Source organism: Oryctolagus cuniculus, chromosome 5 (genome assembly GCF_964237555.1).
Source record: "Oryctolagus cuniculus chromosome 5, mOryCun1.1, whole genome shotgun sequence".
Taxonomy (NCBI): domain Eukaryota; kingdom Metazoa; phylum Chordata; class Mammalia; order Lagomorpha; family Leporidae; genus Oryctolagus; species Oryctolagus cuniculus.
In genome coordinates, this window is record NC_091436.1 from 129,821,871 (window position 1) to 129,833,953 (window position 12,083).

Here is a 12,083-nt window from a genome sequence, read left to right on the forward strand (position 1 = left end):
GCAATGCTGCCTCCCCTCCCCCTCATCACCACTTTATGAGACTTTATGTTTCACCCGTTTATTCTCTATCAGCCACCACTCTGCCAACGCCACGGGAACTTCAGCCACCCTTCATCCACAGTCCCTAGAATCCAAGCCCCTTGTAAGAGAGGGTGTGTACACGGAACTCTGCTCTCTGTTTAGATGCAGGCAAGTTATTTAACTTCACAGGCCTCGGTTTGCTCATCTGGAAAATGGGGTCGGTTGATGCTATACCCCCAGGCTGCTGTGAGGCCTCCAGGAGGTGACATTTGTGAAAGCGCCCAGCGCAGTCCTTGGAACGCGGTGCCTGGGTGCTGGCTCGTGGGAAGGGCCGGTCTCGGCCGACTCCGTCAAGGGCAGGCAGGGCCGCGGGACTGCTGGCAGCTGTCCAGGTGGAGCATGCGCGTCCGAAGTGTGCGTTGGGGGTGCAGCCCACCCGGTGCCATCCTGACCCGGGCAGCTGGTGCCTTCCCCAGCCCTTCCTCCTGCGAGGTGCTGCCTGGGCCTGCAGCATTTGGGAGCGAAGGAGCTGAGCGGTGGGAATGTCTCCCTGCCTGGGTCCCACGCCACATCCTGGCCTTGGGGGAGGTGGGCCCGAGGCCCGGATTTGCTTCCCAGCTATTCCCAGGCGGCCTACTCTCCCGCCAGCCCAGCTGGGCAGCCTGAGCAGGAGGAGGGCTGCAGGGACAGGTCTGTCCCCCAGCATCGCCGTGTCCTCTCCCCACCCCACAAGGGGTAAGGACACAGCCTCAGCTCTGCAGCCCCCGAGCCTCCTGACTTGGTGGGGGGGGGGGGGGGGAGCAGGACGCATGCGCGAAGGCAAATGCGCCAGGAGTGGCCGAGCCACAAAAAGGGGACCCGCAAAGTGTAGGGACTCCGACAGGGACCCTTACACGCCTCCAGCTTCTCGCCTTGCTCCACCGGATCTGCACCTGCCCCAGAGTCCGTCCTTCTCTGTGCCTGACCAGAAAGAGACGGAAGCTTCCAGACATGTGGGCTCAGGTATGGACAGCGATGGCGGAGCGGCTGAAAGCCAGGATTTACGGCCCTCCCCCTTGCAGATGCTACACACAGGAGGGGCCACAGCATAGACCTGGCCAGCAGAAGCGCTCTCGGTTGGGAGGGGGTACACCCAGGTGGCAGGGGACACGGGAAAGGGCTGAGGAAAGCCGAGACGAGTGGGGTCTCAGGTTGCCTGGGAGGAAGGAGGGTGAGAAATCAGGGAAGCGTGGGACCAGGGTGCTTCTCTGAGGAGCTGCCCGGGGCAGCATCTGGGACCCAGGGAATGGAGACTGAGCAATCACAGGCATGGATGCATTGGGCACTCAAGAAATGACCTGGGGACGGGTTGGTCTAACGGTTAAGAGATGCCTGCATTCCAGCGCCTGGGGTCAGGATGCCAGCTTCCCGCTAGCAGCCAGCAGGGATGGTTCAGGTACTGGGGTCCTCCCACCCGCTGGGAGGCCCAGATGGACAAATGATGTGGCGCAACCCTGGCAGAGGTCCTAGTGACCCTGAGGAATCCTTGCTCTTGTCGACCCCACTGAAATTCACAAAAGCCACCCCTGCCCATGTCCTCCCGGGCAATGTAAGAAGCATCCCTGGCCAGAACTCTCGCACCATACCAAGCAAGGCACCTCTGCGCCCCCCACACGGGCGTCCTCCACAAGAACAAATGGGGATTCTGTCTGCCTCCCAAAGCGCTGGCAGCTTCCCCTACACAGCCACCCTCCTTCAGCGTGCCCCGGGCACAGCCGCAAGAATCACACGCCGCGTGGACAGCGGCCAGAGAGAGCGGGAGTCGGTGCCAATGACTGCAGCTCCGTATCTACAGCAAACCAGGATCACGCTGGACATGCAGACCCCAACCCACCACGAGCACACAGGCTGGCCCAGCAGCACACCCCACGTGGGACACATGGCCCCAGCCATGAACTGCAGTGCTGAAGGGAAAGACAGAGATTGGAGGGACCTGCGTAGACACCACTGCTGGCCCCTGGTACCCGTCCCGAACACCAGCCACGCTGCCTTCCTTCTTGGTGGAGGGCTGTAAGCAGAACGCATCCCCTTGTGTTTCATAATCATTCATTCAGCCGATACCGAGTGAGGACCTACTCGGCACTGATACTGTTGCCGGGACGGGCTAGGGTTGGGGTGTTTGTGTCCCCTTCGGAACCCAGGTGCTGGCCCTTGTTCCCAATGCTGGTGGTATCACGGGGTGGGGCCCTGCCTCATGATGGGTAGCGCCTGGGAGAGGCCTGGGGGAGCTGGCATGGGCCTCCTGACCTTCCCCATCCCTTCTGGTCATGGATCACGTGAGGACTCAGCCTTCCTCCCTCCCGGAGCACACAGGAGCAAGGAGCATCTTAGGAGCAGACAGCGGCTCTCACCAGATCCCAGTCCTGCTGGAGCCTTGGTCTCCTACTTCCCAGACCCCAGAAGTCCATGAAGTCTGGATATTGCCTGTGAATTTCCTGTGAATTTCCCATCAGGTGGTATTTTGTCATAGTAGCCCTGATGGATGGAAACAGACCAGAAATTCACCACGGAACCTGTCAGACTGTCACAGTTCGCAAGCTTGTGGTCTAGGGACAGTGAGACAGCACATTTCAGGAACAGAGCTGAGGGGGCATCTCAGCCACCTGAAGTGGGGGCGGCGGGGGCCTTCCAGAAATGCCACAGAAGTGGTGATGTTTGAGGTGAGGCTTGAGGGTTGGCTGGAACCTCTGTGTGGTAGGAAGGGTGAGAGTAGCCAGTGTGACAGGTGGAGCAGGCAGGGCTGGCGCACAGGTGCCCGAGACGTCATCTAGGCATGCAGAAATCTTCGCCAAGACTCTTCAGTGAGCCACCTGCCAGGCCTCAAGCAATGAGGTCTCTCTCATTTCAGAAACAAGCTCACAACTTCTCATCTTTACCCCGAAGATTCTCTTTGCCGTCTGGGGTACATCTAGCAACGCTGAAGGTCTGGGTTTGCCAAGTTGAAGCCACAGGAACCGGTGACCCGACACATGCATCACCATCACTGGCTCTTCGTGAGTGAGCTTTTGCATATTTCACACCGATCGCTTATGTATCTTTTCCTTAAGGTAGCATGCAATCGATCCTCACATAAAGAGGAAAACCATGTAAAAGCTGAAAGGCAGCCAGCCTGCCTGCCGCCCAGGGATCTGGGGATTGAGGAGCACGCTGCTACACTGGATCTGATCTCCAGGAGAGCACGCTTATGGGCTCACCAGCCACACAGCCCAAACCTTGCAGCTACAGTGGGACGACAGGGGCAGACAGGCAGATACCCCAGAAGCCCCGACTGGTTCCTCTCATGCTGCAGACCTCAGAGATAGTCTGCTTTGGGGAATACTCATTTCACCCACACAGAGCAGTAAGCACCGAATCAGAGACAGCAAGGACCCCTCCCCACCCTGAGTCCCGGGGCCTGAGGACAGGAATTTCAAAAGCCCTAACATTTTTGCCACCAACTGTCAGTTACTCAGATGAGATGCTCCATGCAACCACTTCCTCCCCAGGCCTCCACCCCCGCTCGAGCAGCCACTAATCACGTGCTTGTTATTTCTCCCAACAGCGCCTAGGGCAAGCCAGATCCCAGCCAGCGAGAAGAAGCTGGATCAGGAGAGATGCTGGAGGGGGAGAGGAGGAAGGCCAGGTTCCTGGAGCCAGGTGCACAGTACCCCTTATTCAACGTCTGCCAGCGTGCATACTCCTGAGCAAACACAATACCAGAGCATCAGCCTCACTTTCTATTAGGAGGCTCCCAAGGCCCTAACAATTGATCCTGGGTGCTCGCTTAGGCAGCACATATACTAAAATTGGAACGATCCCGGGCTATGGGGCAATGGCAGAGCCATACTGGTGTCTCTCCTACTCCATTGTGTCCATAAGGCAGCGAGACTGCAATAGGCAGTGTTCAGACTGGGAGCTGCAGAAGAAAAACACAGCCAGGCGGTGACAGGGGCCCCCCACTCCCCACCCCGAGAACACACAGCCTGGATACTCAGCAGTCAGCAGGGTGCAGTGGGGCCAGTCCCATAGCCCCCCAGAGACAGCTTGCCACCTGCCCACCGCCATCCACAGCAGAGGCCCATCATTGCCTCCATGGCATCACAGAGGGTGTGCCAGCCGGCAGGAGGGTAGGCACACCCGTGAATGTAGCCAGGTGTGGGAAAGTGCCCACCAGGGCAGAAATGGCTCTTCTCCAGTGGTGTCACTGATGCTGGTCTCCTTAGGGGAATAAAATCCTTCTGAAGCTCACATCCACCTGTGTGTGATGAACTGCATACCCCTCTCTCCAAAGCCATTCCCAGGTCACCTGGCATGATGCGCCTCCTGTAGCTGGGCAGTTGGGATAATCCGGCCCCCCAAAAGACCAGTGAGCCCCAGAAGCCTCGTGCGTCTTCCTGCTCCTGGGAACCTCTCCAGGGCCCTTGCTCATCCCTGAAGCACCCTGGGGCAGAGGAGAGGGGCAGAAGCTGTGCTGCAGACCTGCCCAGGGCCTCGCTCCTGAACAACACGGCTCCTGCAGTGTGTCCTCAGGCTGAGGCAGCAGCAGGGGGTCCCCACTGGCTCTCCCGGAACCTAGCCCAGCCCGTCCTGCCAGCAGCAGCTGGACCACCTGTCCTGCAGGCCGACACAACCTCCTCCGTCCTCGAGAAGCACGGCCACCTCCGGCAGGGATTCAGGGTTTGTTTTCTTAATGAACTGAAAACACTAACAGCGGAGCCCCGGAGCTGGCAGGGGCCTGCCCTTCAACGGCTGCTAGAAAAAATTCTCACTTTGAAATCTGGCTCTCCCATGCCCTGCACGGGATGTCAAAACAAACAGGGGCACTGGATCTGGATGGTGGGGACACAGGGCCCGCGTCAGGCTCAGGTTACAGGGCCAGTGATGGATTTAGCTATGGGATGTTTCAGTGCCCAACAGGTGACGAGATTCTGAGTTCCCCAAATGGCACAGCTGGCCTCTAATTAGCACCGTGCTGCAGCACGGTCTCTAGGGAATAAAAGGAGAAGCCAAGGGTAGATGCCAACAATACTCCCTAGGGACCTGCTGCAGAGCCAGGATGGGGCAGGCATGAGAGAGAGCCGGGTCCCAGGGATTCCTGTCCTTGAGGGGATAACATTGGGAATAAATTACTAACGTGTGGGGACGCTCAAAGAGATGGGGTTGCAGAGGACAGGAGGAAGTCACTGTGTCGGTGAGGGTTGAAGGATGGGAGATTATGGCCGGACACAAAGGAACTATTTGACCCAGACAGGAAGTCAAGCTTATAAGCAGAATGGGATGCAGCAGGAGGGGGCGGGGGAGGAGCGCCCCAGGTGGAGGGGACTGCGCAGACGCAGCCTGGGAGGCAGGGAATGGAAGAGTATGTTTAAGGAGGGTGGGAAGGGCGGTGTGGCTGGAGCGCTGGGCTTACAGGGCCACGAGAAGGATGAGTGCAAAAAGCGCACCTGCCAGTGTAGAAGACATGGGGCCCATCATGCATGCCCAAGCATCCCGCAGGCCGTGGGGAACGGTCCCTGCATCTCATCGGAGGCCAACTCCATCCGAGTCAGGGCGGCAAAGTGTGGCGCGTCAGCCAAACCAGGCCCACGCCGCCGGTTCTGTAAATGGCATTTTGTTGGACTCCAGCCTCGTCTGTTCATCGACGAGGCGTCCCTGGCTGCTCTGGTGCTGCGATGGAGGAGCAGAGTGGTGGAGACAGACCGTGTGCCCCCCCACCCCCAGCACTGAAACATTGGCTCTCAGGATCCTTGCAGAAAACCTGGCTGACCTCTAATGTCAAAGACAGACAAGGGCCAGGCAGGCTCTGGAGCAAGGAAGAGCATGCAGCCGAAGGCCCAGCATGCAGCCAAGGGACAGTCACCAGCGAAGGAAGCTACACTGGGGCAGCGCGTCAAAGCCCCTTTACGGCAGGACCCAAACCTCAGCAGCAGCAGGAAGACCTGGGAAAGGAGGCACAGGGCCTGAGCCTCTTGTCACAACCCCTGTGCTGGTCGGGGAGCCGATGCAGGCGGGCAGCTGCTTGCCCAGCCCCAAGCGCCAAAACACAAGGCAAGCACCATGTGTCCTGGGCACCCTCTGTGGCAAGGCCAGAGTCACGTCAGGGAGGGCTCTGTGGCCTTCCACCCACCAGCGGGCCCTGGAAAGGTGGGAGTTTCTGAATAACCTCCCTCCTTGGGAGGGAGCCACACTGAGTTCCAGGGAGGCCCATACTCACTGTCCCCAGCCTCAGCACAAACTGTCCCATCATCTGCAAAGGGCCAGAGAGAAGCACTGACTTTGTCTGGGTCCCACCAAGCCTGAGACCAGGAGGCCTCTTTGCCCAGCTGAGGACAGCAATGCTGGCCGGAGGAGAGGAGCTGTTACACCATGCCCCCTGGGGACCCCCTTCCCACACCTCGCCCGTTCTGCAGAAGAATCACTGTAGACTCTTAATCTCTGATACTTGGGGCCTTGCAAGCATCCAATGTTGAACTCAGTTTAAGAAACAGAAGCATTAAAAGTTAAACACTATCATTTGACAATACCGCTTGCTGCCAACTTGTACCAAAATGCAAACTTGGGGACTCCAATCTCATGCCAATGGTAGGCTTTATGTGGTCATTCCCATGACCTGGAATTTTTAGATGATTATTCAAACGAAAGCAAAATGAAACATTTCTCAAGGAAGAGACCATTCCCGAGCAGGGCTCTCAAACCTTGGAGAGGACATTCACACACAAGGCCCCCATGCGATGGGGGTGTGGACCCAGGCTGGGAACGTGGGCCCAGCCTCCTTTCCCCAGTCTCTGTCTCAGCTACTATGGCTGGCACACAATAGGCTGCAAGTTCAGTGTGGCTGAACAAATGAATGAATGAATGAATGAAGAGGTGTGAGTCCTGGCTGTGCAGTGTACCCGCTCTGTGTCCCTGGGAACGAGCCCTAATCTCAGGGCCTCACTTGCTTCATCTGTAAAAATCCACAAAATTATTCACGACGCCAAGAAATTCTGCAAGAATTAAACGAGACGATAAGCCCTCGGCACAGCGACCGGTGCATTCAAGATAACGGAATAAATGGTAACTACTATGGCTCCTTCTCAGAGACGGCTCTAATCTCACATCCAAAACATCGTCCCAGGTCTCACATGCTCCTGGTCTCATCAAAACCCTTCGTGCTGTGCTAAATCCCACACCCAGAGCCTGGCACGAGCAGGAGCACAGAAGAGCAGAAGTTAGCAGAAAGCAGTGCTGACTTGGAAACCCTGGCCTGGAGCAAGTGCCAGAGAGCAGAGGCTGGTGCCCTGTCCTGCCCGCAGGGGAGGCCACCCCCGGCACAGACCCTGGCCATCACCCTGTACCTGGCCTGCAGGCCTAGGGGGCTCACCTGCGTCCGTGCCACAGCAAGTGGGGGTGGGAGGGCCCTGCGTGGTGCGGAGGGCAGGTGCTGGCCCGGCCCCACAGCCCCGCTGCACAGACCTCTCCCCCATTCCTTCTCCTGCCAGCTCTGAGCGGCATGGGCCTCCCCCGAGGCCACGTTCCCAGCCCTCAGCAGTAACAGCGTTCCTTTCTTCCTGCCCTTGGCACAGCTGCCTCCTCCCACCGCGCACTGCCCAACACAGCTCACGGGCAAGGCCACGGGGACAACACAGACCTTTCAGGGCCTGGGGAACGAGCCCAGGGCCTGGCCGGCCTCCTCACCCCAGGAGGAAGAGGAGCTAGCCTGGGCACCCCACCCCCACCCCCACCCCCCACTGAGTCGCATATGTCACTTGCCCCCAGCTATCTTCACAAACAGCCGTTTTTGACCACACTTAGTTTTCTCCAAATGAGGGAGAAATCTGACATCCGCCCCTCCCCGGTCTGCACGCCTTGGGCCAGCCTCCAGCTGTGTCCAGATGTCAACCCTCAGCTCCTTGCCTTGAGGGTGACAACCATTGGGAGGAGGGGCTGGGGGTTACCCCCAAGTCCAAGTTTCACCACCTACCCACACTGGGGATCCCAGCCCTCACCTCCATCTGGCTTCCTCTCGCATCTGCCTATCAGATCTCATTGGCAAAAAAAAAAAAAAAAAAAAAATACCAGAACTCAACCCAAATACCGCCCTTCGCAGTCCCTGGAGAAGGCAGTGCAGGTTTCTTTCACTTACCAAGTTCATTTGCTACTTTCCAACTTTCTTTTTAGGGATCTTGAGCTCAGGCCTCAAGAATGAGCTTCTTACGTCCCAGAGCCAGAGCTGGGTGGCGGCAGCCCAGGGCGGCAGTGGAGGGCTGCGGACAGGGGGTCCTTCTGTGGGCATGGGTTCCCGGGGTGGAGGGGTGTGTGCACTGGATCCCAAGCTGCACCCCTTCTCTGGAGGCTCTGGTGCTCCTGCAGCCCAGGAGGGTTCCAGCTGCAGCCCCAGCTCTAGCTCTGTGCTCAGCAGAGGAGGCAGGGCCGGCTGGGCAGCTGCTGTGCGTGCTACTGTCTTTCTTAAAGGGACAGCCTGCCCTGCGAGCCGGCCAGCCAGGGGGCGGAAGTGGGAGAAGGGAAGGCGTGAGAAGCCTGGGCCAGCATTCCCCAAGGAACAGCTCTGACCAAGCTCCAGGCCCCTGGCCCTGCACTAGCCTAACCCTGAAGACCAACAAGCTCACACACCCTCCAGAGAACGAGGACGCTGAGGCAAAGAGCCTTCTCCCATTGCACGGCTGGCCTCCAGGGGGCAGCTCAATAACCAAGAGCGGATATCCAAAAAGTAATTACTCACTCTGTACTGGGCACTTCCCCGAGTGCTTCGAGTGGAGAAACTCCTCCAGCGCTCACAAGAACGTAAGGGGCCATTATCACTGTTTTTGTAGTTACTCCCATTTTAGAGACAATCAAACTGAGGCCTAGAGAGGGTAAATTGCCAAAACTACACAGGCCATGAGGGGAAAAGTCAGGAACTGAGCAAAAGTGATTCTAATGGAGCTAAGACATGAAGCTTCCTCCGGAGAGTCCAGGGAAACCTGGCTGCGTCTGTCTGCAGCTGGAGCTGGAGCACCTGCCGAGGTCAGGTTCACAGCTCAGATACAGCAACATTCAAAGCGAGCCGTCTGGCCCTCACAGTGCTCCCCAAATGCCGGCATCAGCCTTGTCTCTCAGGGGCAGATCACGTACGCCCTTTCTTTCCATCTTTATAGCTTTCTATCTTTTCCACGTTCCAAAATACTTATTCTTTATAAAGAGGAAAAAAATAACAAAGATTGCACTTCTCTCTGCCACTCAAATACTTCAAACCACCAAGACCAGAGCAAGAAAGATGTGTGCATCCCACGTGGAAGTTCTAAGAGAGAGTGAAAAACAGGACAGTGCGGGAAACACTGTGATTAACTCTATTTGAGTTAAAGTTTGCCTATTATAGACCAAGAGACAGGTTTTAAGTGAAATTAAAGCAATAGCTTTTTCTGTTAGCCAACACTGAAATAAAACCTATTTAAAAACCAGGTACTTGAAAAATTCAAGTCCAAATTCGCCATAGGAATTCATAGTTTGACCATCAATGCCCTCTGCAGCTTCCACCGTCCCTCCCAGCAGCCTGGCCAGATACCAAAGCTTGCACAAGCCTGTCCGGCACCCAGCCACTTGTACACCTTGCACACACAGTGCCTTCTGCAAAGGACCTCCTCCCCCTCCTCCCGTGGGGGTGGCATCTTTCAGGTTTGTCGTCACTGCTGCTGTGGAGTCCTCCTCTCCCACAGACTGAATCCCGTGCGTCTTCCCTAAATCCCCACAAGCTTTGCCCCCTGTAATGGATGAGTGTTTGTGCTGCCTCAGAAGGTCACAACTTGATGTGCTGGTGTTAGGAGTTGGGGCTTTGCGGGGTGATTAGGTCACGAGGGTGGAGCCCTCCCAAATGGGATCCATGCTCTTCCAAGAGAATCGCAGAGCTCTGCCCCACCCCTTCCTCCGGGAGAGGTCACACCGCCAGACGCTCATCTGCCTGCACACAGAGTGTCAGAGGTGGAAGCCGCTTAGCGATCACACTGCTCAAACCACCCCCAGCCCTAGGACAGCCAGGGAAAAACACTGGAGCCCGCACTGGAGCGTACGTGTCCGAAACCCAGAACGAGATGGTGGCAAAAATGACAGCTGGCTCCTGAGCCCTTTCCAGAAAGTCTGATGCAAGCAGGAGAAAGGCAACCTCGAGGATTTGTACCCCGAGGAAGTCACAAAGGCCAATTCGCAGGGCACTCTTCCATCATACAAACGACCCTTAAATGTAACACCACCCACAGAAAACCCTCAATAAAGAAAGCAGTAAAGAAAAACCCAAGGCAGGTGTTCAGAAGCAGTAGTTCAATGGAGGCACCCTGGAGACCAGGTATGTCATATCGCAGCTCCTTCCCTGACCTCGCCCGTGAACAGATGGCTCACACGAGTCCAATTCTGACTACCTCTGCATTAATTCAGCAGAGTGCACGGACCAGGAATACCACCCATCACTGCCTTCATCCTCAGATACAATTTTACTAAATTAGAGCACTGCTTTGTATGATTTATTTTATTCATTTGAAGGTCAGAGTTATAGAGAGAGAGGGAGAGACAGAGAAATCTTCCAATCCCCAAATGTCCAGGGCTGGGCCAGACTGAAACCAGGAACTTCTTCTGGGTCTCCCACGTGGGTGCAGGGGCCCATGCACTTGGGCTATCTTCTGATGCTTTCCCAGGTACATTAGCAGGGAGCTGAATCAGAAATGGTGCAGCCAGGGCCGGCGCTGTGGCGTAGCTGGTAAAGCTGCCGCCTGCAGTGCTGGTATCCCATATAGGCACTGGTTCGAGTCCCTAATGCTCCACTTCCAATCCAGCTCTCTGCCATGGCCTGGGAAAGCAGTAGCAGATGGCCCAAGTCCTTGGGCCCCTGCACCCACATGGGAGACCGAGTGGAAACTTTTGGCTCCTGGCTTCAGACTGATGAAGCTCCAACTGTTGCAGCCATCTGGGGAGTGAACCAATGGATGGGAGACCTCTCTCTTTCTCTGCAACTCTGCCTTTCAAATAAATAGATAGACAGATATTAAAAAAAAAAGTGGCATTCAAGCCAGGACTTGAACCAGCACCTATATGAGATGCCTGAATCATAGGCAACAGTCCCAGATAAAATTATCTACAATTGCACTAGTGTTGGGTGCTTAGGCAATACTGTTGGTCCCACTCAGAGGGCACTGCAGAGGGCACTTCCTGGCCACTTGCGTTTGGGTGGGGCCGTGCAGCTAATTACAGCCCCTGAGCCGAGAGTAGAAACTCATAGTTGCGATGGGGGATTTGGCATGTCAACCCAGCTGCATCTGCAGCCCGCAGATGTTGGACTTCCGGCTCCCACAGTCATGTGAACCAATTCCTTAACAGCAAACCCAGGTAGACAGAGAGGCAAAGAGAAAGGGATCCCATCGGTACCGTGGCTCTGGAGAACCCCAATACAAAGTTCCTGAGTGGTGTACAGCTGTTCCCTGTGCTCCCTGGCAGAGGCTGACTCCTCCCCCGTTGGCATAGCAACCACCAATATGGAAGGTGGTGCCCATCCTGCCAGCCTGGGCTCCTCGATAACTGTGGTGGGCACGGCTCTTCCACGGACCCTGACAGACACATGATACGAGTGACCCATCTTCCGGTGCCTGGCCTTTGGGGAGGGTGTGTTACCAAGAGTGATTGGATTTCTGCTGGCTGCGGCGCCGGCTGGTCCTCTTACATGCCAGATGCTAGGGTGTGAGGAGAGAAATCTGGAAAATTACTGGAACCATACAAGGGTTTGATCCCAGCCTCCCTTGAGAGGCCTGGGTGCGTGCCCTTTGTCCAGCTGCGTAGCTTTCCCCACTGTCTATCTTGGGATGCTGGGAGTCTTAACCCAGGATCTGACCACAGTTGTGTAAACTCATCCAAGGTGCAACCTCTCTGGCAAAACTTGCCTAAAATGTTCAGAGTTCCACTGAGGAATCTGACCTGAGCCTAGAATGGGAAGCTCTCCAAAGAACAAAAGTTTCCACTACGGCAACAAGAATGCTAAACATGATTTAAAAAAAATTCTCAGTAAGAGAAATGATCCAATGAGT

General features: G+C 56.3%; 1 protein-coding gene and 1 long non-coding RNA gene across 12 annotated transcripts in view; one reads left to right on the top strand and one right to left on the bottom strand.

Moving 5' to 3' along the window:
• The window catches only part of DAAM2 (dishevelled associated activator of morphogenesis 2), a 117,676-nt gene that overhangs the window by 75,725 nt on the left and 29,868 nt on the right, over nucleotides 1-12,083 (bottom strand). For 2 of the 11 annotated variants that reach the window (XM_051854764.2, XM_051854762.2), the window contains exon 1: nucleotides 7,403-7,551. The exons of 4 other annotated variants lie outside the window; for them this stretch is intronic. In XM_051854764.2, coding sequence (XP_051710724.2) covers nucleotides 7,403-7,505 — 103 coding nt within the window. In that variant the 5' untranslated portion in view covers nucleotides 7,506-7,551. Of the gene's footprint in view, nucleotides 1-7,402; nucleotides 7,553-8,164; nucleotides 8,454-12,083 lie in introns of those variants that run through there. 5 more of the 11 variants (XM_051854765.2, XM_051854763.2, XM_017345098.3 and 2 more) reach the window with 4 other exon arrangements.
• Nucleotides 668-4,289, top strand: LOC138849666 (uncharacterized). Its single transcript, XR_011388686.1, has 3 exons — nucleotides 668-1,023; nucleotides 2,909-3,053; nucleotides 3,602-4,289. It is a non-coding gene; the product is annotated as an uncharacterized lncRNA (long non-coding RNA).